The 26,119-nt window shown below is 41.4% G+C and overlaps 1 protein-coding gene across 5 annotated transcripts in view; it reads right to left on the bottom strand.

The window, feature by feature from the left end:
- The window catches only part of ARFGEF3 (ARFGEF family member 3), a 176,615-nt gene that overhangs the window by 49,487 nt on the left and 101,009 nt on the right, over nucleotides 1–26,119 (bottom strand). For all 5 annotated transcript variants that reach the window (XM_072825090.1, XM_072825098.1, XM_072825091.1 and 2 more), the window contains 8 exons: nucleotides 23,263–23,375; nucleotides 21,568–22,487; nucleotides 8,225–8,391; nucleotides 7,012–7,177; nucleotides 3,308–3,415; nucleotides 2,744–2,959; nucleotides 2,476–2,586; nucleotides 846–996 (listed from right to left, as the gene is read on the bottom strand). In XM_072825090.1, the coding sequence (XP_072681191.1) occupies nucleotides 846–996; nucleotides 2,476–2,586; nucleotides 2,744–2,959; nucleotides 3,308–3,415; nucleotides 7,012–7,177; nucleotides 8,225–8,391; nucleotides 21,568–22,487; nucleotides 23,263–23,375 (1,952 nt within the window). The remainder of the gene's footprint in view (nucleotides 1–845; nucleotides 997–2,475; nucleotides 2,587–2,743; nucleotides 2,960–3,307; nucleotides 3,416–7,011; nucleotides 7,178–8,224; nucleotides 8,392–21,567; nucleotides 22,488–23,262; nucleotides 23,376–26,119) is intronic.

The following is a 26,119-nucleotide window of genomic DNA, read 5'->3' as shown; positions in this document are numbered from 1 at the left end:
TAGGATCCCAGAATGGGTGTGTAGGCCCCCTAGCCACAGCAGGCCCTTTCTCAAGGACTCTGCCCAGCCGTGTCCTGACCGGCCTCGACAGCTCCATGTAACTAGTGCTGGGGTCGTGCCCTAATCACAGTAAGCACAGAGAAGCATCACAACATAGGGTGTAATTGCCAACTTCCAAATTATTTGTGCCAAACAGACCCTGGGACTGAGATGGTTCTTAAGAGGCCCAGGATCACAGAAGTCATCCAGTTATAGGTAAGGATCATCCCAGATAATTCGCTCTCGTGTTCTACAATCGGGTAATTTTTTGATTCCATATAAAATACTCTGATGCAATTTATGTCATTTTTTTTCCTGTTTTGCTTGTGAGAGCAGTGAAGAGCAGCAGGTTACAAGCTCCACAGTAAAACCCATTTTGTTCCAGATTGATTCACACTGGCTCTTTCACATGTTCCTCTCAAGATGGGTTTTTCAATGCTTGAATGGTCTGTATGCTTCTCTATTTGAAACACAACAGACCATTATAGCCGTATTTGCTTTGAGGGCATCAAAGTGAACTGAGATCTAGGTGCCTAGGCCTGCCCCTGACTGCCCCATTGCTGCTCTGCTAGAACTGAGCTTGGTGCAAGGCATTGGGTGTATGCTGAGGAGGATGAAGAAACAGCTGGCACCAGCCCCATGCCTGCACCGTGGGCAGCGCTTCACTGTCCCAGGTCTGCCCAGATGTCAATGCCTGGGAGATGTGCTGTCTTAGCCGCACGGGGACTGTGGAGCTATTGCTGCTGCCATCTTACGGGTGTTGTAAATTCTGTAACTGATTGGTGTTTGGGGATCTTGTCGTGCACCTGAACACGTGTGGCCAGCAGTCCGGGTTGTGGCTTCCCATCTCCAGGCCTACGCTGAGGATTGCATCCATGCACAGGACGTGGGCGGTGTGCAGCCAGACTCCCTGTAGCTTCCCGATCTGCTCCAGTTTCTGCTCCACTTTTAGCTTCACTGTGCCAGGAAGACATTCATTAATGTAATGGTCCAAGAAGGAGACAGAGAGGGAGAAGGGAAGGGATGAAAAGGAAAGAACAGGCGGCATGAAAGAGTAAAAGGGAACCCGCAGATGTCACTTGATGTCACTGGCAGCAAGCTCCTTGGTAACAGGTCCCTGTGGTTCATTGTGCAAACTGCCCAGCCCTCAGGCTGCACAGACCCTGGTGAGCCCAGCTCTGCTGCTTCAGAGTTGGGTGGACCCTCGGCTGGTGGGCACAGTCCTTGTAGACCCACCTGTGGGTTCTAAGAGCAGTGAGGATGAGCTTTATGTGCCAACACTAGTGGAAGCCCTTTGTGCCTGAGGCCCCCCCCCAACCCGTACTCAAATTGATAAGAGAATTCCTGGCAACCCGCAAGTTCTCTGAGGTTTATATGATGTCACATGTTCATGATGACGATCATTCAATGCATATGGATCTGTGCTCTGAGCACATGATGACTGCTTTGTAACTGGAAATCATCAGGTCATTTCACTCCCTGAGTTTACATTTGTATTTGTCATCGTCAAATGATACTTTTTAAATTATAGATGACTAATGATAAAGGATGCAGAAGGTGACTTAATATGTCTATTATGCAAAATGACAAGGCAATGTCAAATGACAACATCCTCCATGAACAGAGGCTTCAATTCATTGGAAGATGGGTCTGGTGGGATAAGTGAAGGGTGGTCCAGGACCCAGAAACACAGCACGTGCACTTCAGGGGATGCCAAACCATACTCCTGTTGTAAGAGGCAAACGGAGTTCGGCAAAGCATCATTTTGTCTCATGGATGTGATACTGATTTTATTTTTTGTCTGTATATAATTTGAACATCAGTTTTGGCTTTATAATTTTTTAAGAACTTTAAATGTAAGGATTTTTAATGGAATTCATGGTTGTGCATATTAAGCATATATACTAGATCATCATCCACTTCATTGGCCAACTGATTTTAGCAAGTTAAAAATCAACTCTTTCCAGAGTTCATGATGCTCAGGTTTTTCTCTTACAAGGACAAAGTTTTTCTTCCACCATTTGATTTCCCTATTCCAAAAAAACTGGCTACTCTGCCTTTTCCCACTAGGACCTGGAGCTCCTCAGATGTATACTCTGTGAAGTGCCAAAACAAGTGGCCAGATGATGACAGAAATCTGAACAGCTCAGCCAGGTGGGCCCCTGGTGTCCTGTAGGACTCCTGTTAGAAGCCAAGAGCACTTTTCTAGTCGCTAGGGCTAGTATGTCTCTTGCCTCCAGAGGGATCTACTGTAGGGACTCTATGGGGGCAGCCATGTAAAAGAGAGCCCAGCCTGGGACCCAGCCTGGCATTCTGTGATCAGCAGTAGACATGCTGTGCGTCGCACGAGGCACAGGTATAGGTGTCTGCTCACATGTGGGGGCGTGTGTAGACTGCATGTAATGAGCCAGGTGGACTCTGGCCCTTCAGCATTACCTTGTGCTATGGCATCACTGGGTTCTTGGACTTCCTTTTCCTCTTTTTCTTCCTGGACACAGGAGGCAGCCGCCATCTGGGCAAGGGCTGAGGCACAGTTAGCTGCAACTCCTTTAGAGATGAGACATGATCACCACTCTAACCAGCTACCAAGAAGGGCCTTTCCAAAAGACTTGTTTCCCACTGGGGCCATCCCCAGGGTGTTCCCCAGGGAACTCCCCTCCCCCGCCGCAGGCTGTGGGTCAGGGAATGTTATTCCCTTCAGTACCTAGAGCACAGCTCAGCCGTGCTGCTTTCCGCAGCCCGTCGAGGCTCATGCAGATGGCATCACGTTCCTTTTGGTTCTGCTCTTTGATGCCTTCAGCTCCCAGAATGAAGGCCAACCCTTTGGAGCTTCCTGCCATTCGGCCAGTCAGGGGGGTTGATAGAGTATCGATCAGGTTCTTCCAGCAACCCACCAGAATATAGCGAGCAAATGCCACACCTAGAACGTGAAGGGGCATGGATCACTTGTCGGAGGCAAAAAAGACTGGGCAGAGAATGGCCTGGGATCTTCTGACCATCAAAGTAGCAATACTGAGCTGTAAGCAATTCTACTATGGGAAAGAGAAGTTATTGGATATTGGATTACATTTTACTTCGTGTTTATAAATAATGAATGTTGCATCATCAGCTGGATGTTGCTAAGTAACTTTCATCAGGCACTTCTTCTACCAGGATATAATGTTAAATGTTCATTTATGTCAGCCCAGAAGGCTGCCACTTAGTGATTTAATTGCTGGTAACATATCTGATGTATGTATATCCATAAACTCAAGACCCAACTCATTACCTGCCACTGTAGAGTCATCAATTCTCCTGCCTTGAGTGAAAGGAGACTCGGTAGATGCTGAGGCCATCAACTGGCCCCCAATCGCACTGCTCTCTAAGCCATCAATGTCTGCCATGAAAAAAGAGCAAGGTTTTCCCTGATTAGAACACTCCAGTCAAAAACAAACAAATGGCCACCACAATATTCATTCCCCACCGCCCCACCAAACATCCATTGGATATATTTTGTACTGAGTATGTAATAATCTTTTATCAGAATGTTAAAATTTTTGTTTTATTCTTCCAGTCCAGTTTTCTTTCATTATTAGAACATTCTTCTGTTAGGCCATTGTATATTTTTTATTTAAAAAAAGAAAATAAACTCTACTATATCTGTTGTTAGAAAATCTATTGATTTAGAACATTTTGATGTCTGAATATTCCTTTTCTCCAGAAAAGGGGCATTATTCCCAAATTTTATATGTGAAAGTTGCTCCAAGATGGATTTCTCTTTCAGAATTTCCCCATAAGAATGAAGAAGAGACTAAGATCTCTTTGGTCAGATAGCCACATAATCCGATTCCAAAGTATAATAATCACTTGATAATAATACCTTAAATTTACAAAGTGTTTTCACATTTAGATCTTCCTGACAGCTCTAAGTAGGTAAGCAGGGTAGGTATTATTTTTCCTATTTCATTGAGAAAGAAATAAATATTTCTTATTTATAAGAAATTTAGTATCATATCTTTTGACTCCCATTTGGGCCTCTTTCCATGACACCACACACACTATCCAGCTCAATAAAGGAATCTTAATTCTCCTTCATTTGAATTTTTGTTAAAACAAACTCTCATCTCTGGCATTAGCTCAATGAACCATTTCTTAATATACTGGCAAGAAGAGGCTGGCCTGGGATTGAGAAGTCTTAGCTCTGAATTAAGTAGCCTTGCAGTCCTGGGTTATACTGCATCCTCTGGGCCTCGATGCCTCAGTGGAAAGGAAAGAACCATTGGAAAAGTGACCATGGAATTGGAGCATATGTACTTGAATGCAACTAACATAGCCAGGAGGGAATGGTAAAAGAGGGTAGCCAAAGTTTATTCCTTGACTGTACAGCTTGATCCTCACCAACAGGATGAGACTTCTCTGTATGGTGTTTGAAATTTATTTAATTAGATCTTTGCTTCTTACAGGAAGTCCAAGAAGCCTAGAGACTTCTGGCAACATATCTCTTTGACAATTACAAAGACAGTAGATCTTAAAAGTTCTCATTACAAGAAAATTGTAACTGTAAGGTGTTACAATTTGTAATTTTTAAGGTGTAAGGTGACTGACATTAACTAAACTTATCATGGTGATCATTTTGCAATAACACACATGGACGGACACACACACACACACACACACACACCATATCATTAAGTCATCATGTTGTTCGCCCTGGACTACTATGTTATATGTCAATTATATCTTAACAAAACTGGAGAACAAAAGCAGGGAGAAATCTCAATGGCTACCAAAGTGGGAACAGGGCAGTTTCATTGACATTAATTTGACTTTCAGTCAAATGGTCTTATACTATTCAACAGAAATCGCCATTTCTGAAAGTTATGATGTTTCCTATATGCTAGGTGAAGGACTGATGAATTCAAGTAATACAAAGTTTATCTAAGTGCTAAAATCCCACAGTTCTATAGAACACTGTTACATGACCTCAGGAATGGCCAGAGTTTGTACAACGTTGATAAGGTTGCTACACCTTATCATGATGAAAAGATCAGATGGAAGCTTCCAAACCCCAGGTTAACTGCTGCTCAAGTTTATTTGCCATTTCAAACCTCGATTTTGCTACAAAGAATCACAGAATTTTATTTTGTAGAATTCGTATGAAAAAGCCTATGTTTATAACTTTATATCTAATTAGAGAACTCTCTCCTGGATGTAGTGACTGAGCTTACAGTTCCATGATAAAGAGGTGGCTGATGCACAGGATCGCATGATGCATGTGGCCCCATGAATGGCCTGTTATTTGCTCATTTTTATAATTATCCAATGACTCCCTTTGTTAAGGTTCAGGTAAGAGGTTCACAGACATTAACTTTGGCAGAAACTGTGGTATTTGAAAATTAAAGCTGGCATGTTAGGATCCTTATCCAAATTCCAAGGCTCTTTAAGTTCTGGGCAGTACCCTCAATCCCTATTGGAGGGATTTTACAAGGACAGATGGAAACCACGCACTACTTACAGGATGACTGAATAAATATCTCACACACTGATGAAATCCTGCACTTCAAATGGATGTAAAAGTTATCATGATTAATCAGATACAAATTGGTCATCTGTCCGGTGATCATGATCCCCAAAGTTAAGGACCTTAGTCTTGCTTCTCCCAGTTGCATCCTAGTTCTAGAACCAAGACTCCAAATGCCAGCCAATGACTACAGCTCTGCCTGCTGTGGTCAGACCTCACTATTGTTGGGGTCAGTAGTCTACTGTCTACCTGTCTGTAGTCTACTCTGCCACCTTCATAAGAGCCCCCTGATACCAGCCGTAGGTTATATAACATTCCCTTTGGAATCTGCCTCCTCCCCAGACTGTCCTGCCCTGGTCCAGCCATGCTCCTGCCTGTGTGCCTTGCCTGGCACAGAGCCATGTGGACACATGGCATGACAGAGAGGACAGGGAAGGTATCTGGCATAGGGTTGTGCCCTACATATCCTGTCGGCCGGAGCCATGAGATGATAACTCAGATCAGTAATCAGTCTGGAGGGCAGCCCAGGTGGCTCAGCGGTTTAGTGCCGCCTTCAGCCCAGGGCCCGATCCTGGAGACCCGGGATCGAGTCCCACGTCAGTCTCCCTGCATGGAGCCTGCTTCTCCCTCTGCCTCTCTCTCTCTCTCTCTCTCTGTGTGTGTCTCATGAATAAATACATAAATAAATAAAATCTTTAAAAAAAAAAAAAAGAAATCAGTCTGGGAACTCAGATCAAACACAACACAAGTCTGGACCTAATATACGAAGGCTACGATGACCAAAGTCTTGAGCACTCCTTGGTCTTCACCTAACATTGTAGTTAAGCCATAAAAAGCCATGAATGACTGTTTTCACCAAAAATCCCATGAAAACAAAAAAACAAAAACCTGCTTCATGGCCACACCCCATAGTGCTCTTTATGCTCTCATGTAAAATTTCTAATAAACGGGATTTTAAAAACTCTGGACACTGAAGACAAAGATGCTGGGCAACAATTTGGCATTATTTTTTAATTCTTATATAGCCAGGAAGAGAAGAGAGGACCTCTGATGTGAATAGGAAATGGGAAGGAAGCCAAGTTTAAAATGAAGCATTTTACATTTCTGGCAAATTCAGGAGCACTGAATGATATAGGATTATCTATTAGCATGTGAGAGCTTCCAGGAATAATTCTGGGCTTTATGCCCAGAAAATACTTCATATCCTTAGGAGAGGCTTATAGTTTCACCTTGACAGACACAGGTGCTATAAAAAGTCCTTATCTAATGGGGCATAGTGAGCCCTCCAGGGTCTCACATGAAAAACAGAACATTCCTATTAGGTGAATTCATGACACTTCCCTGGCACTATTACTGGCTGCCAGGGAGGCTTTGTGGGTGTCATTTCAGGGCTGGCTTCTCCAAAAGGGGCTCTGGGATGTCAGCCTTCCCTCCCCACCAAGTACCCCAGAGCTGTGTGAGGAGCTACTGACCTGTCAGCATGGTGATGAGGGGCAGGCTGTTATCCTCTGGGCTGCCCCAGTAGCCAGCCTCTCCCAGCATATTTCTCTCAAGCACCTGATGGTAGAGCTCCTCAATCCAGGCCTGGGAGAAGACCATCAGCACCCCGCTGGTCTGCACCTGCTTCATGAACTCCTTCTACAGAGAGGATCACAGGAGAAGGTGACCAGAGAGGATCCCCTGCAAATGGACAGGTTCCTCTGCTGCCTCGTCCCTTCACAGGTCCCCTATCTGAATCAAGGGTTCTAAGGAAAAATAAAACCTTGTTGATTTGGGTGAGGGTGAGGGGGTGTTTAAGGGAAGGGGTAATCAAGATGGGGAAGAAGTCCTAAACTTCATGAAGTTCCTTTTAATTATGATACATTTTTAAGACACCTTGTAGAAGGGATTAGGAACACTGCGTCTCATAGCTTCAGTCTTTGATGTGTGGGGGGATTAGAAACAGCACAGAAATATGAATAGAGCAACTCCCTCTCACTGCCCTAAGAGCAGCGGAGATGGAATGTGTTCTCTGAAAAAACCTGTGTGGCTCAAGAGCTACTTGAATTATGCTCATGAAGCCACCAGTTATCCTTGGGAATTTATAATTTATCAAGCAAACAAATGATGACTAATGCCCTTCAGGCAGTTCCATGGACTGAGGCTCATGAACTGATATTAGGGCAGACCATGGAGGGGTTCAGTCCAGCAAGGGAGCCAACCACAACATAATCACCATCATTCTCATTCCACAGCTTACAGGAGGTGCTTTATTACTGACAACTAGTAAGCTTAGTAGTGGGTCACAAGTAGATCTGAGTACATTCTGGAAGACAATGAAGAGTTTTTGTAACAGCACGCCTTGATTTTAGGTAAAGGGGACCATTCCCTGAATACCTTCTAATGTTTGAATATTCTGATCACTTGTTTTGAATATGGCTTACACATATTTGTGTTTAACAATGCCACTGAGTGAAATCACAGCCATTGGCAGGCAGCCACTCCCAGGCACTTGGGGTCATTGGCTCTCTGGAGCAAGGTGGATAGCCATGTGGCCCACAGTATTATGCAAATTGTACTGCATCCCCTTCCACCCTCTGCGGCCCCACAGGCATTGCCCATTCCACACTATCCCTCCCAGGTCCTTGATGCTCGGCTTGCCAGCCACTTGCCCTTGGAGGGTCTGAACAGAGACCACACACTCACCATCATGCCGGATGCCAGGGTGGGGCGCTTTCGGTAGTAGTCGCCGTGGGAGAGCTTCAGGTTGAGCAGTAGAGCACAGTGTGCTGCTGTGTATAGGCTGTCTGCATTCATCAGCATCTGCAAGCTGAGGCTGCCACTCCCATCAAATCCGGGAGAGTGCATCATGCCTACAGGAGAAAGTTAAGAAACCTCTGGAGTTGCAAACAAGGTGCCTGGCAAGACTGGCTTATGGAGTGTCCCTGACCCAATCCTAGGGATAGGAGCATACATCTTATAGGACACTCCTGGAAAGCAACTACAGCCAGCAAGGAGTATTGGGAGGGTCAGAAACACACCCCAGCTGGATGGGGAGGCGCATGCGCTCCAGAGTGAATCCATTTGGGCAAATCTTGATGAGTTACTCATAAGCTACTTTGGTAAAAATTGCTCAGATCCCCTAAGTCTCAGCTTCTTCACCTATAAGTAGGCAAAATAATCAACTGTGTCCATCTCCTGATCAAAGTCTCTGACAACTTTCCATCACAATATAATAAAACCTTGACTTCCCCTCTTCTTTCCTCACTCCCCACAGCCACCTGGACCTCTGCTGCTCCTTAGACCACACCAAGACTGGGCCTGCCTCAAGGCCTTCGCATTTGTTCTTCCCACTTCCCAGAATGATCTTGGTGTGCCAATTTCACTGCTGTATTATTCACAATTGCCAAAATATGGAGACAACCGAAGTGTCGATCAACAGATGAATGGATAAACAAAATATGGTACATACCATGGAGTTCTTATACATGCTACACCATGGATGAGCCTTGCAAACATGCTGAGTAAAATAAGCCTGGCACAAAATGACAAATATCATATGATCCACCTATGTGAGGTACAGGCAAGAAGAGACAAATGTATAGACACAGAAAGTAGATTAGAATTTTCCAGGGGCTGGGGAGAAGACTTTCTCTTTGGGATGATAAAAAATAAAAAGTTTTGTAAGTAGTGATGTTTGTACAACATGGTGGATGTAGTGAGTTCCATTGAATTGTACACATAAAAGTAGTAAAAATGGCAAATTTTAAGTTTTATGTGTGTTTTTATCCCAATTAAAACAAATGATAATGTAATATATCAAAATCATTGAATTGTATACTCTAAATAGGCAAATTATATGTTATGTGAACTTTATCTCAATAAATTTTAATACAATTCTTAAATGAGGAAACAGATTTAAAAAATATATATATATATGAATTTATATAAAGCACAAGGTGCCCTTCAAAAAATGAAAACCTTATTAAGGTGTTGAGAAAAAAATGAGGGAAGAACCAATAGCTATTCCTTTATGTGTGTGTGTATACATAAAATGAGGGAATGTGTGTGTGTGTGTGCATATACATAGTCATTTTTTGAAGGGCTCCTTGTGCTTTATATAAATTAATTGAAATAAAAACAAACTACAAACTACATCTTCTAGATGACCTTTAAAGATGGGCTCTTTCAGCCAGAGAGAATTGGTGCCTTATTCAAACTTTTCACGGAGAAATGTGGGGTGACAAAAATTTCACAGGTCAGCTTCTCTTCATCTGGTCCTATGTCAGCCTCAATGCTCTACTTGGTCCTGCAAACACTCTGATGCTAGATTTAGAAATGTGGCTGAAACAGACCATCTGAAATATATGCATGCAAATGACCTATATCCATATACTCTTCATATGGTTAAAATTATCCTTTGACCAAAAATGTACGTCTTATATGAAATGCAGTTTTCAAAACTAACAGGCAAATACATTGGAAATATAAATTTGTAACTGGAATGGTTACCTACGTCCCTGTGGATTTCTTAATGAATGTGCTAGCAAGAGGATGTGGGCCAAAGAAGCTTTTGAATTTGAAAAATCTTCAAGATTTTTGCTTTGTTTGAGAACTGTATAAACATCCTTTGGTGGGAGTAAGTATATATGTTATTCCAATAAAATCACTTTACTCAGTCAATGTTAGGCATGACCTCTGCCTTCCTCTAAGAACTCTGCAGCTGCTAGGAGAGATTTTTTTTACTGAAGGCACTTTGTGATCCTAGGCTGAGGTGCATTTATAAAAGGGGGGGTTGAGAGTGGGATTTAAAAATTATATCCTTGGGGTACCTGGGTGCTCAGTCAGTTCAGAGGCCAACTCTTGGTTTTGGCTCAGGTCATGATCTCAGGCTCTGTGCTCATCAGGGAGTCTGCTTGAGGATTCTCTCTCTCCCTCTCCCTCTGTTCCTCCTGCTTGTGCCCTTACTCTTTCAAATAAATAAATAAATCTTTAAAAAAAAACAAAAGTGACATCTTTGGTCAGGACATGGGCAATATGTTTCTGCCATGATGATCCAGAGGAACACTCCACACTCTTAAGGTCCTGGTGGGGTTGGTTCTAGTCTCTGGAAGAGATAAAGGACACATGATGGGTCTCCTCTCATGGCAAAGAGAAAGCAGAGTTCAATATTATTGGGTATTTAACTATCCTGGATCATAGATGAAAGGGATATTTAAGACTATGAACCAAAAAAACAGTATTTGTAATGGCTTTGATCTTTGGTTATCAGTAATAATTTCTTCTTAAAAATTTTAAAACCAACTACTATTCACCTTGGAATATGTTTTGAAAAACCAAGCACATGCTCAGATGCTGAAAAGAAAGGCGGCAGCTGATGCATCTGCTGACACAGAGACCCAAATCACTAGTGGAGGCGTGACAATGTCCTGGAAGTGTGGAGTTCTGAAATAATTTGTCAGACTTGTTAGGAGCACTCTGTTGGTACTGGTCTCTCTCTTTCTAGGAAGATAATTTCTTATATTACAGGAGCTGGCAAATTTGAGAATAAAACAAAAGAATTATCTATCAACCTTAAGGAAGATGCTCATTTCCTTGCTGTGCCAGATATAGTTCACTGGTGATGTTAATAATGGGAATAACACAATAGCTATAATTTATTAAGTGTTTTCTAATTTTTAGAACCAATCTCTTCTCATATGTTATTTCATTTGACATATAAAATCTATATTGGTTGCCTTTATTTCACCAGTAAGGAAACTGCCTCGGAAATATTAATTTGCCTAAAGTTAAATAGTTAGAAATTGGCAAAGGTCTTTTGGGCCTAAACTCCAGGCTTTTTGCACTATGCCATGCTGTACTTGTTTCTAATGTGAAAGGTTGTACTCTATCATGTCCCTCTCGAACAGATAGTCTATTTTAAATTCATCCTCTGATTGAGTTCATTGAAGTGTCAGAAATTTGAAGTGACACAGTATAGGAGCTATGACCTTTAACACATTCTGGCTATTTGTTTTTTCCAGTGTTCTGTAACTAAAGTTCATTCTTTCTCTCTATAATTAAGATGTTCTTAACTGTCAGGAACAGAAGGATGGGTCACTTGCTTGATTGGCTACCAGTGAAAGACTGGATACAAGATTAGCATGAATGACCTTGAAATATCTCTTTCATACCTTGGATAATTTAATGTGTCTTTTTAAAATAAACATTAAATACTTATGTAAAATCTTTAACAATACTGAAAAATATAAGAAATAATAAGGATAATAGTCCCTGCCCCATCCCAGCAGACTTACTTCCTTGTATGTATTATGTGGAAATATAGTCGCAAATGAGATCAAACTACATATGTTGTACTGTGACTTCGTGTTTTCTTAGCAATGTATGTTAGCTATGTCTTTTTATTTTGAGAGAGAGAATGTGTGTGTGAGTGGGAGCTTGATCTCATGACCCCAAGATCATGACCTGAGCTGAAATCAAGAGTCAGATGCTTAGCTTAACTGACTGAGCCACCCAGGTTCCCCTACATATCTCTTGACATTAGCACTTACGTATTTGTCTCATTCTTTTCAAATAATTATGCTTATACCATGGCATGGTTGGAGTGTGATTTATTTAATGCTCTCTTGGTGTAGTCATTTATGTAGTCTTAATTATGAAAAAAAACCCCTGAAATGATGAAATGACTTTTAGTAGGTATACAAGTTTATCTGTGGGATAAATTCCTTAAAGCAGACTAAAGACATATATTAAGTTTGATAGATATGGCCCAAATATCTTCCAAATAATTCCTTGCTGGAAATTTTTCTTTCCAGCAATGGTGCATAAGAACACTTTTGTAGCCACTCAGCAATATTGGACATTATCAACTTTCTAAACCTTTGTAATAATATTATATGATTTTTGGTTGCATTTCTATATATTAATAACAAAGTCACAGAAAGAGAAATAAAAAAATTCTTCTTATAATTGCCTCCAAGAGAATGAAATGCCATGCAATAAACTTAACCAAGGAGGTGAAAGATCTATACTCTGAAAACTGTAAAACATTAATAAAAGAAACTGAAGATGACACAAACAAATGGAAAGATAACCTGTGCTCATGGATTGGAAACATTCATATTGATAAAATGTCCATACTACCCAAAACAATCTACAAATTCAATGCAATCTCTATCAAAATACCAACAGCATTTTTCACAGAACCAGAATAATCCCAAGATTGGCATGGAACCTCAAAAGACCCCAAACAGTCAAAGTAATCTTCAGAAAGGTATCATAATCCCAGATTTTAAGATATGCCACAAAGCTGTGGTAATCAAAATAATGTGGTCCCAGCACATAAATAGACATATAGATTAAGAGAACAGAATAGAGATCCCAGAGATAAAGCCATGCTTATAATAGTCAATCTACAAAAAAGAAGGCAAGAATATACAATGAGGAAAAGACAGTCTCTTCAGTAAATGGTGCTGGGAAAACTAGACAGCTACCTGCAGAATAAAACTGGATCATTTCCTTACACTAACTCTACATGGATGAAAGATCTAAATGTGAGACATGAAACCATAAAAATCCTAAAAGAAAAACAGGCAGTAATTTCTTTGACATTGTCCTTAGCAAAATTTTTCTAGATATGTCTCCTTAGGCAAGGGAAACAAAAGTAAAAATAAACTATTGGGACTACAACAAAACAATAAGGTTTTACACAGCAAAGGAAACCATCAACAAAACAAAAAGGCAACCTACTGAATAGGAGAAAGATATTTGCAAATGATACATCCAATAACAGGTTGAAATCCAAAATATATAAAGAACTCACAGAGGAAGACACAGACATGGCCAACATGCATATGAGAAAATGCTCTGCATCACTTGCCATCAGGGAAATACAAATCAAAACCACAATGAGATACCACCTCACACCGGTGAGAATGGGGCAAATTAACAAGGCAGGAAACAACAAATGTTGGAGGGGATGCGGAGAAAAGGGAACCCTCTTACACTGTTGGTGGGAATGTGAACTGGTGCAGCCACTCTGGAAAACTGTGTGGAGGTTCCTCAAAGAGTTAAAAATAGACCTGCCCTATGACCCAGCAATTGCACTATTGGGGATTTACCCCAAAGATACAGATGCAGTGAAACGCCGGGACACCTGCACCCCGATGTTTATTGCAGCAATGGCCACGATAGCCAAACTGTGGAAGGAGCCTCGGTGTCCAACGAAAGATGAATGGATAAAGAAGATGTGGTTTATGTATACAATGGAATATTCCTCAGCCATTAGAAATGACAAATACCCACCATTTGCTTCAACGTGGATGGAACTGGAGGGTATTATGCTGAGTGAAGTAAGTCAGTCGGAGAAGGACAAACATTATATGTTCTCATTCATTTGGGGAATATAAATAATAGTGAAAGGGAATATAAGGGAAGGGAGAAGAAATGTGTGGGAAATATCAGAAAGGGAGACAGAACGTAAAGACTGCTAACTCTGGGAAACGAACTAGGGGTGGTAGAAGGGGAGGAGGGCGGGGGGTGGGAGTGAATGGGTGACGGGCACTGGGGGTTATTCTGTATGTTAGTAAATTGAACACCAATAAAAAATTTAAAAAAAAAAGACAAAAGAAAGAAAGAAAGAAAGAAAGAAAGAAAGAAAGAAAGAAAGAAAGAAAGAAAGAAAGAACTTACACAACTCAACACCAAAAAATCAAATAATCTGGTTAAAAAACGGGCAGAGAACCTGAATAGACATTTTTCCAAATAACAGATACAGATGCCAAACACATGAAAAGATGCTCCACATCACTAATCATCAGAGAAATGCAAACCAAAACACAATGAAATATCTTGTATCTGTCAGAATGGCTAGAATCAAAAAGACCAGAAATAACAAGCGGTAAGGATGTGGAGAAAAAGGAACCCTCTTGCACTATTGGTGGCAATGTAAATTGGCGCAGCCACTGTGGAAAACAATATGGAGGTCCCTCAAAAAATTAAAAATAGAAATACCATATGACCTAGTAATCCCACTATTGAGTATTTCCTCAAAGAAAATTAAGGGGGTGAAAAATATGCACCCCTATGTTTACTGTAGCAATATTTATAACAGCCAAGTACAGAAGCAACTCAAGTGTTCATCCATAGATGAATGGATAAAAAAGATGTGGTGTATACACACACATACCCTGGGATATTACTAAGCCATAAGAAGAATGAGATCCTGCCATTTGCTACAATATGGATGGATCTAGAGAGTTCGGTAAGTGAAATAAGTTAGACTGAGAAAGACAAATGCCATATGATTTCACTTATATGTGGAATCTAAAGCACAAAATTAACAAATAAAAAAAAAGCAGAAACAGACTTGTAACTACAGAGAACAAACTGATGGTTGCCAGAGGGGAGGGGTAGGAGGATAAGCAAAATGGGTGAAGGGGAGTGGGAGACACAGATTCTAGTTACAGAATGAATAAATCAGGAGAATAAAAGGTAAAGCAAAGGGAATATAGTCAATGGTATTATAATAGCATTATATGGTGACAGATGGTAGCTACACTTGTGGTGAGCATAGTATAATGTATAGACTTGTCAAATCACTTTGTTGTGCACCTGAAACTACTGTTGTATACCTGGAACAAAAAAATTACATGATTTTTCTTGGTAATACATTTCTTTAATTAAGTCTATGGTTCTAATTTTTATATAGCATTACTGTTTTATCTTCTGATGAAAGAAGTTATAAGAAAACATTTTTAAAGAGGTTTGGAAAAAGATACAAAGAAGAAAATGAAAATAGTCTGTAATTATACCATCCTAAGTATTAACATTTGATGTTCGTATTGAATCCTTTTAAAAATTATATTATGACCATTAGCCATATCATTAAACATTACTTGAAAACATCATTTTAAATAGCTATATAATGTCATAAATGGATGTATTATAACTCATTTGACTCTCCCCTTATTTGATGGCATTTAGGTTATTTCTAATATTTCTGCTGTGAAATGCTGCTATCATATACATTTTGACATATAAATCTCTCCTTGAGTTTCTGCTTCCTCAGTATAAATTCCTGAGATTCTCTCAGGAGCTGATAAGATGACAGGGTTCCATGCGTGTCTGTCTATCAGGACTTGGAAAACTGTCCCACATTCACTGGGCTACAAACTGAGACTATTTTTTTTTTTAATTTTTAATTTATCTACGATAGTCACAAAGAGAGAGAGAGAGAGGCAGAGACACAGGCAGAGGGAGAAGCAGGCTCCATGCACCGGAAGCCCGACATGGGATTCGATCCCGGGTCTCCAGGATCGCGCCCTGGGCCAAAGGCAGGCGCCAAACTGCTGCGCCAGCCAGGGATCCCTATTTTTTTTTTTTAAATCATAGCCAACCAACTCGAGAGGGTTCTGTGTTCTTGAACAGTCTCTATGATTTACCCATCCATTCATCACTCTTCCATCCACCCACTCTCCCACTCTAGGAGGCACAGTGTGGTACTAGGAACAGGTCTCTGGAGCTAGGCTGTGTAGGTTTGTACCCTGGCATCACCACTTTGTAGCTGTGCACCTTATCTGACTTACTTGACATCTCCATGCCTCAGTTTTATCACCTATAAAATGAGGGTCTATGGAGTCACTATGAGTATTAAATGAATCAATATAGGTAAAATCCTTCATCAATGCAGGGCACACAGGAAATGCTATGTTCATGTTAGCTATTATCATCCTTGCTGATACATATAAATGCTGAAAAATAGCTCCAAGTTAAGACACCAAGATATTTCAGAGGCAATCTCTGGGTGGTGTATGTTTTTTTCTTTATATTATTATGTTTTCCAAATTTCATATTCCACAAATGCCAGGGTATTAGAGGAGGATTTTGTTAGACTATTTATTCCCTAACCTTGCTTCCAGAATACTCCTCTCTCTCCCTTTATTAAAGCAAATGAACCAACCAGCCAACTCCACCAGCAGCAGTCATCTTGGTAAAGGAGAAAACCTTAAGATGAAATCACATGTTAACAATGGGTAGGGCAAAAAAAAAACAAAAACAAAAGCAAAAACAAAAAAACCCAAAACAATGGGTAGGGCAGGAAGACAGGACAGCCATCACGGAGCACCAGGCAGCCTACCCCAGATGTAATTTAGGGGAAAGAAACTGAATCATAAACACTTGAGTTTTCCACTAGATGCAAAAAAACCTAATCCTAACTGACAGAGGTGGGTTAACACACTAACTTATTTATTTGAGCATTTCTTTTTTGTATTTTACCTTTTGTATTCCACAGGGATTTTGAGTTAAATTTGACTACCTTCTGGAATGTTTAAATCATAGGGCAAGAAATCAAAGCTGACAAGAGCATGCTTGCCTTCCTGGTTTTGTATCCACAAACCCAGAGGTCCTTCCAGAGACTGTGGTCCCTTCCCAGAAGGTAATGAGAGGAGGGGGGAAACAGTGAAACAGAGAAGGGCCAGGGTTGGAGGTCTGTGACTGTCTGCTGCCTGGCAGTGCCACGGGCATTGGTAGGACCCCAGAGAAGCTACAATGACGCCCAGGGGCTCCCAGGCTTGCCGGAGGAGTCCAGATGCAGGGTTGGCAGAGGGGTAGCAAAATCACAGGACTCCAGGGAGCCTGTGAAATGGACATGTGAGAGGTGAAAGGCCTCTCTGTTCAGATCCCACATAAGCTCCAGCTTCTGGTTTTACCCTGGAATGGGGACCCAAGAGCTACTGTCAAACATTTGGCCAGCCAGGCTGGCTGAGGGTCTGGGGTCAGGTTTGTTTTAATTTAAAGAAATAGATATTTCCTGCATAACTGAGATTCATGCTTGCTATACTATCTTTTATGAAATTTAGTACTTTATAAACATCAAATTGCTTGTGATAAGCCTTACATGTGGTTGCAGTGAATCTCAAGATGGTAATAGAACAACACTCATTTTAGGGAACAGCGATCCCAAAGCCAAGTGCCTGTGCCCCTCTATTCATCACTGTGTGAGGCTGGATCTTGCTTTTTCCTCTCTGAGGGGCCACTTCACACAGATGCCACTCTGTTCTGTGCAGGATAGGGAAGGAATTTCTGCAGCTGTCACAGCTCAAGTCCACTCCCATCTTTATAAAACCCATTTTGTTTGGATGTTTTCAAACTCCCCCAACATAAAAAACAAAACAAAACAAAATCCTTTAATTGCTTTCAAAGGAAAGGCTCCCTTGAACCATGTAGAATTAAGGGGGCTCATTTCAACTGAATGTTAGTTGTCTGAGGACAGGGGTCCCTGAGAAATGCTGAGCCAGTCTGATCCCAGCCGGCAGAGCAGACCCTTATAACAAGTCCGGGAGATACTCGATGGGAGTTTTTGACAAAATAAGGTTTCAAGCTTTTGACATTGAAGTAAATAATGAGTAAAATATCTGGGTTGTCACTCAGGGAGACTCTCTCTCCCCATCTCCTGTTGTTATCTTTTAAACTTTGTCTAGGGTGAACAAAGGCCATCAGCCTGCTCTCCTGCCCCCGCAGGGTACAGATGTTTCTCTTTTACTAATCTTTCTTCTCCGAGGTGACGCTTGCGAAGGGAGGGAGAGCACTGGCTCAGTGCAGAAGTGGGACCCAGACCAGCATCTAGCAGCTTTGGTTCACCCGCCGCAATGGGCAACGGGATCCGTTAACTGAGTGGTACCTGAGGAGAATGAGCTTATTGGTAGCAGGAGCACAGAGCAATAGGTCTGTAATTTGGAAAGACAGACCAACTCCTAATTGGTAAAAATACTGGGGAGGTCACTAGAATGAAAAAGAAAATGACTAACTCAGTTATGGACAATTACTAAAAATTATATTCAGAGGGATGCCCGGGTGGCTTAGTGGTTTAGCATCTGCCTTGGACTCAGGTCGTGATCCTGGGGTCCTGGGATCGAGGCACGCATCGGGTTCCCTGCAGGAAGCCTGCCTTTCCCTCTGCCTATGTCTCTGCCTCTCCCTGTGTGTCTCTCATGAATAAACAAATAGAATCTTTAAAAAATAAAATAAAATTAAGTTAAATTAAAAATATTATTTTCGGAAACAACCAAAATATTTTGAAGTCTCTATTTTTATTTTATTTTATTTTATTTTATTTTATTTTATTTTATTTTATTTTATTTTATTTTAAGATTTTATTTATTTATTCATGAGAGATATATATAGAGAGAAGCAGAGACACAGGCAGAGGGAGAAGCAGGCTCCATGCAGGGAGCCCGACGTGGGACTCGATCCCGGGACTCCAGGATCACACCCTGGGCCGAAGGCAGGCGCTAAACCGCTGAGCCACCCAGGGATCCCCGAAGTCTCTCTTTTTAATGTATTGATTCCTGTATGTAAAAATGAATATCACATCAAATTGGGTCTGATGGGACATTTTACTGGCCTTTAAAACTTGAGCAGTTTGCAACATCAAATTCTACAAAAGACTTTGCTAGGATTTATATTTCCTAATTCTCATTGGAGAGGCAGGACCTTTGAGAGCCAACCTTTACCAATATGACAACTCATTTATCTGGAATTATTGGGGATGTTGTTGATAAATATGAAGTCATCTGAAAGTTAGATCTTACATATTTAAATTCTGAAATTTCTGCAGCTGAATTGTTTTTATGGTTTTAATTTTATTTATTTATTTATGTATTTGTTTATGTATTTCTTTATTTAGGGGGGAGAGAGAGGGAGAGAGAGAATCTTAAGTAGACTCCATACCCAGCACAGAGCCCAATGTAGGGCTCAATCTCACCACCCTGAGATCATGACCTGAGCTGAAATCAAGAGATAGATGCTTAACTAACTGAGCCACCCAGGTGCTCCAAGATTATGTTAATTTTAAATAGAAGGCCTCAAATGTAATTTTACCATTCTTGATTCAAGGTCACCATTACTGCAACCAGTAGCAGTGCTGTAATGTGATAAACAGTTGTTCTTTGGGATCACTGATGTTTGCTGGCCTGTCTGCCTTGGCACCAGGGGCACCAGGCTGGTCAGAACAGGCTGCTGAGCATCTCTCCATGTGAACATTACTAGCTGAGAAGAAGCACAGGCTCAGATGCTCTACCAAACCCCCTCAAAGGGAAGTGAACATTCCTTCCAACTCAGGCTTTATCCGCAACTTACTTCTTCAGCCCACGAACTATTTCACATATTAAGGGACCAAAGACCAAGCTTATGAATCTACAGTCAATACATATTTATTGAGAAGAAGGCATGCATATCTTGAGGCCTCTAGTTCAGAGCACAGTGAAGTTTCTCTATAAATGTTGACTGATGAAACATGTGTGAGTGTGTGTGAGAGTATATGTGTGTGTGTGAGAGAGAGAGAAACAGGGAGAGAGGAAGAGATCTACAAAACATATAGTAGCAATGCTCCATAAAACAATGACAAATTTAATGTTGGTAGCATAAAAGATATTAGGGAGAAACAATTTTTAGAAGAGCATTTAGACATTATCTTAGTCTTTCAACAAAATTAATTTTATATATGCATGTGTTCCTTTGCACAAATCAAATATCCCAACCTTGTTTTTGTATCTAATTCCAAAAGGAAAAGTATTGAGAAAAAAATGTTGAGTAGCCTTAAAAGTAGGTATTTTCATATCTCAAAAGAATCAGCACAGTTAGGAAAGCTGAGGAGTTTTATGTGTCTCTTTATAATCTCTAGATAGGTTGAGAAGTCCAGGATTATTTTTCCAGGATTAAAAGTTCTATAGATCTGCTGGTGCTTACAGTTTTGGATCATTCTCATATTAGAAAATGTCCTTCCTTAAGTACACTGGAATTAAAACGTGTTTTTTTGTGTCCCTTTAACCAAGGACAATTTGGTCAGTTTCTTAAAGATACTGATTAAGCTATCTCTTAACTATACAGGAATCAGCTTCTACCAAGTTCCAATAACTGGGCTAGACTTTTTTTTGTATATGTGTGTGATGTGTTCTTTGTTGGGAGACCGACTATGTGCTAGACATGGTTGGAGCATGCAAGGAACTGAAAGTACAGAGGGGAGAAGGTGGATGTGTTCACAAGTAACTCTGGCAGATGTGGTAAGTGCAACAATGCACACATGCTCAAAACTCAGTGGTGGAAGAACAAATGGCGATCTTGACTTTCAACAGTTACATGTTCATTCTCAGGGCTAGTCCCTTCTATGTGAGCACAAGCCCAGCAAAGTCCATCCACCTCGGTCGTCTGTGGTCAAGAGACCCTTGAATGTCAGGGGAAGGAACAGGTGACCACCAGGAGTCAGGCACTCAGTTATTTCTGCCTTAAGTGTTTTGTACCCATTAATTGCTTTCTTTTCTGTAGTACTGTGAGATAATAGGAAAAAAATATGTATATTGGTCTCTGCCCGTTTCCTGGCAGAGCTCCTCAAATCCTTAGAATTTCCTAAGTGATATGACCCCTAGAAGCACCGCTTGTTCTAGTATATGGCTTTGACCTCATCCTGACTCCTAAATCCCTTGTAAATGTCTAAGTGATAAGGGAACTAGGAACATCTTTTGTTCTAAGGAGGTGACTCTGGGCGGGCTGCTGGATGGGGACTAATCACACCATGCTGTGATTAGATGCTGGAATATCACACTTGGGGAGTTCAGGGGAATTCACGCAGCCTGCATGTGATTCAAGACCTCACTGAAAATAGTTCATATATTGATATACCAGAAGTGCACTGCTTTGTGATTTTTAGACGCCAACGTGTAGAAAGAAGCATAATGAGAACTCAGTGTTTGAGAGTCAGAAATTGTGATTTTGCTTTGGTCAGCAGCAGCTTGCTCTACTGCAGTAACCTCTCATTCTTTACTCTGCACCGTCTCCATCTATCAGCCTCAGAGCATCCCAGCTGCCTACAACCCAAACCACCTCCAGGAAGTCTTCTATTGCCCCGTTCTCTTCAAATACAAGCAACCCTGGGAGTCATTAGGATGTTTTGCGCACTTCAAACCCCAGGCACGATGGGAATTTCCCACTTCGGCAACATGCTCTGAATACCCTTACCTACCGACTGTTCTAGCCAAGGCCCGTTTACAAACCTGAGCAGAAGGTAGAAGCGAAGTTCTGGAGGGCGGCGTCCACCTCCTCCACGCTGGGCAGGGCCAGCAGGCGGGGCAGGAGGCTCTCCAGGGCCTGCAGGAACAGCCTGGCGCTGTGCTGGTCCGCCTCCTGGTTCTTGAGCAGTTTCAGGGACAGAGCGGCCGTCCGCAGGGACCGGTGGCCCAGGCAGTCCCGAGGGGTCTGCTCCTCATCGGCCAGGGAGCCGTTGTCCGACCCGATGTCCGACACGTCCGACCTCCCCGAGTCCTTCTCCGCGGCCATCGAGTACTGATCACAGGAATCGAATTCTGTCCGCGAAAGGTCTTGGTCATCGACGCTGAAATTGCTCTCGCTGTAGCGGGAGCCGAAGGACCGCATCCTGCAGTCCACCGACAGGAAGTTCGTTATGTCGGGGTAGGCGACCGTGTGGCTTCGCTGCACCACGTCCGGCTGGTCCACGGCCTCGGGCTCCGGCGCCTTGCTCGGCGGCTCCTTGCTCTCGGGCGCGGCCGGCGACTTGAGGCTGCTCTTGGGGTGCTCGGGGTGCTCGGGGTGCTCGTCGGGCGTCGTCCGGCCCAGCGCGCCCTCCAGCGTGGTCTGGCCCGTGTCGGTGGTCACGCTGATGCTGATGTCGGGGCTCCTCTCGCTGCCCGGCTCCCACGGCGTGTGCTCCGAGGACAGGACGCGCCGCTGCCAGCGGAAGTCGGCCTCGTTGATCTCCACGGAGTCCCGGCTCCACTCGGCGCCGTCCTTCAGCTCCTCCAGGCGCAGCAGCAGCAGCTGGACCTGGCCTTCGCTCAAGCCCCTGCCCTGGCTGAGCTCGTCCAAGGCCCCGAGCAGGGTGCAGACGCAGGACACGGCGGCGTAGCACGCCTCGATGCCGCCCTTGATGCACGCCTCCGTCATGCCATCCATGATGCTGGGCGTCCAAAGGAGAGAACGAGAGCGTAAGAAACACTGGCCAATGCTCCGACGCGAACAGGACGCGTGAGCCTGGTCAACCGCACGCTATTCAAAACAGACCCTCTGAGCTACACGGGGTTACACGGTCTGGGCCAAGGGTGAACGACACCAACATGCGCAGGCTGTGGCGCAGGAAAACACCCAGGAAAAGCGGCCCACCCTGAATCCCATTCTCTCTCGGTTGGCTGGCTTATCTGGATAATTCCAGATGGGGATTTATAGTCTCCACAAGGACGGGCACTGAATAGTCTCACTTTTGTATTACAGTCAGTTTTTCAAAAAGAAAGTAGTTATAATGGCTATATGATAATGAGGACACCCTCCATAAAAATAAACACGTTTCCGAACAGATGGATGTGAATACAACCATCACAAATCAGATAATATTCAGTTTTTGGTGGTGGTGGTGGTGGGGCTACGTGAAAGGCAATCTTACAGTTATATAGTACTGTGATTCATAAAGTTTTTCCCTAAAATAACCCCAATGAATAAGTGTACATTTCATTTTGCACCCTGGGTTTATGTTAAGTCATATGAAAATATGGAAAGTACATGATTATAATACATTGAAATAAGACCTCTCATATGGCTTGTGGGAACATTATTAGTCAATAACATTCCATAAAATGCAGGTTCATAAAAATTTCAGGGATTTAAAAACAAGGTCAAATGTATTCAGAGCAGCAGTCTTCACCAAGCAATAATAGATGGAAAAGGGGAATGTAGCATACAGTTTGAGAAGATCCAGATGAGACTTTCTTTTTGAAATTGATCTTTTTCTAGATTCTGATTCAGTGGAGCTGGGTCCTGCCAAATCACAGAGACGCTGTGGGCTTCCGAGAAGCTTTAAGAAAAAGAAAAAGAAAAAAAAAACAACAACAGTACAGTGAGTATCATAAAAAAGCACAAGGTTTTAAAATTGTGAGATCAAATAAGCATGTGATACACTCTAAAGAAAAAACACAACCATCTGTAATTACAAATCTTAATAAAACTGATCTAGTATTCCTCTTGTCACCAAGTACACATTGGGTTCCCAGCTCCACATTCAGGACTGGCTTAGACAAAGCAAATTCTCTAAGGGATTGTTTCAAAAAATTTTATAGCACATAACTATAAAGCACTTGAATCTATGTCTTTACTGAGAATGGCCTATAATTTAACATCCCTGTACTCTGTCTCATTTTGCTATCAAAGCTGGTTAGCTTCAAAAACTGGACTGATCAAGTGTATGAGGAACATTCTCCAGGACAGATCATGTAAAGCACAAAATAAGTCTTAAATTTAAGATAACTAAAATCATATCAAGCATATTTTCTAACCACATTGGCATGAAACTAGAAATTAATTACATTAAAAAGTAAAAACCGGAAAGTTCACAAATATGTGAAGATTAAAGAACATGCTACCAAAGAACTAATGGGTCAAAAAAGAAATGAAAAGAAAATACCTTGAGATTCAGAAAAAAAAAAAAAAAAGGGATGTATAACATCCCAAAATTTAAGGGATGGATCAAAAGTAGTTTTAAAAGTTCAAAGCAGTATATAGCCATATACTGGTCCTCAAAAAATAAGAAAAGTCTCAAATAAACAATCTAGTGTTATACTTTAAGTAACTAGAAAAAGAACAAGTGAAGCCCAAAGTTAGTAAATAAGATTACAGCAGAAACAAATGAAATAGAGACTAAAAAATAGTAGAAAAGATCAATGAAACTAAGAGTTGATTCTTGGGAAAGATAAAATTGACACACCTTAGCCTAGACTCACCAAGAAAAAAAACCTAGAAGATTTAAATAAATAAAATCCGAAATGAAAGAGATGTTACAACTGATACCAAAGATATACAAAAGATCATAAGAGACTCCTATAAACAATTATATGCCAACAAATTGGACAACCTAGCAGAAATGAATACATTTCTAGATATATTCGACCTACAAAGATTGAATCATAAAGATATCCAAACTGATCAATAAGTAGAAAGGTGATTGACTCCGTAATCAAAAACCTCCCAACTAACACAAGTCCAGGACCAGATGTCTTTACCAGTGAATTCTACCAAACACTTAAAGAAGGATTAGTACCAATCCTTCTCAAATGCTTCCAAAAAATAGGAAAGGAGAGAACTTTTCCAAACTTATTTTATAAGGCTAGCATTATCCTGATACCAAAACCTGACAAGGATACCACAAGAAAAGAAAATTATATCCAGTCAGGAAATGGACAGAAGACATGAACAGACTTTTATCTAAAGAAGACATACAAATGGCCAACAGACACATGAAAAAATGCTCCACATCACTTGTCATCAGGGAAATACAAATCAAAACCACAATAAGATACCACTTTATACCAGGTAAATGGGTAAAATTAACAAGACAGGAAACAACAAATGTTTGTGAGGATGTGAAGAAAGGGGAACCCTCTTACACTGTTGATGGGAATGCAAGCTGGTGCAGCCACTCTGGAAAACAGTATGGAGATTCTTCAAGAAGTTAAAATACAGCTGTCCTATGACCCAGCAATTGTACTACTGGGTATTTACCCCAAAGATACAGATGTAGTGAAATGAAGGGGCATCTGCACCCCAATGTTCATAGCAGCAATGTCCACAATAGCTGAACTGTGGAAGGACCAAGATGCCCTTCGACAGATGAATGGATAAAGAAGGTGTTGTGTGTGTATATAAATACACACACACACACACACACACACACACAATGGAATATAACTCAGCATCAGAAAGGATGAATACCTACCATTTACATCAACGTGGATGGAACTGGAGGATATGCTAAGTGAAATAAGTCAATTGAAGAAAGACAATTATCATATGGTTTCATTCCTATGTGGAATATAAAAAATAGTAGAAGGGACCATAAGGGAAGGAAGGGAAACTGAATGGGAATAAATTAGAGAGACAGACAAACTACAAAAGACTCTTAACTCTGGGAAATAATATGAGGGTTGCAGAAGGGGAGGTGGGCATGGGGTTGGGGTAACTGGGTGATGGGCATTAAGGAGGGCATGTGATGTGATGAGCGCTGGGTGTTATATGCAACTGATGAGTTATTGAAAACTACATCTGAAACTAATGATGTTATATATGTTGGCAAATTGAATTTAAATTTTAAAAAAAGGAAAAGAAAATTATAGGCCAATATCCTTGATGAACACTGATGCAAAAATCTTCAACAAAATGTAATTAAACTAAATTTAACAATGTATTAAAAGGATCATACACCATAAACAAGTGGGTTTATTCCACGGGTGCAAAGAGATGGCTCAATGTCTACCAATTAGTGAAGTGATACACGACATTAACAAGATGAAGGAAAAAATGAAAAGATCATTTCAATAGATGCAGAAAAAGCATTCTGACAAAATTCCACAGACACTTAGATGAAAAGTCTCAAAAAGATGAGTATTGAGGGAACATACCTTAACATAATAAAGGCCACATATTACAAACCCACGGCTAACATCATATTCAACAGTAAAAAGCTGAAAGCTTTTCCTCTAAGATCAGAACAGGACCAGGATGCCAATCTCGCCACTCTTATTTGATACAGTATTGCCAGTCCTAGCT

This window comes from Canis lupus, chromosome 1 (assembly GCF_048164855.1).
Source record: "Canis lupus baileyi chromosome 1, mCanLup2.hap1, whole genome shotgun sequence".
Taxonomy (NCBI): Eukaryota; Metazoa; Chordata; class Mammalia; order Carnivora; family Canidae; genus Canis; species Canis lupus.
Note: the sequence above shows the minus strand (reverse complement) of the source record. Positions and strands in the feature narration are given on the sequence as shown.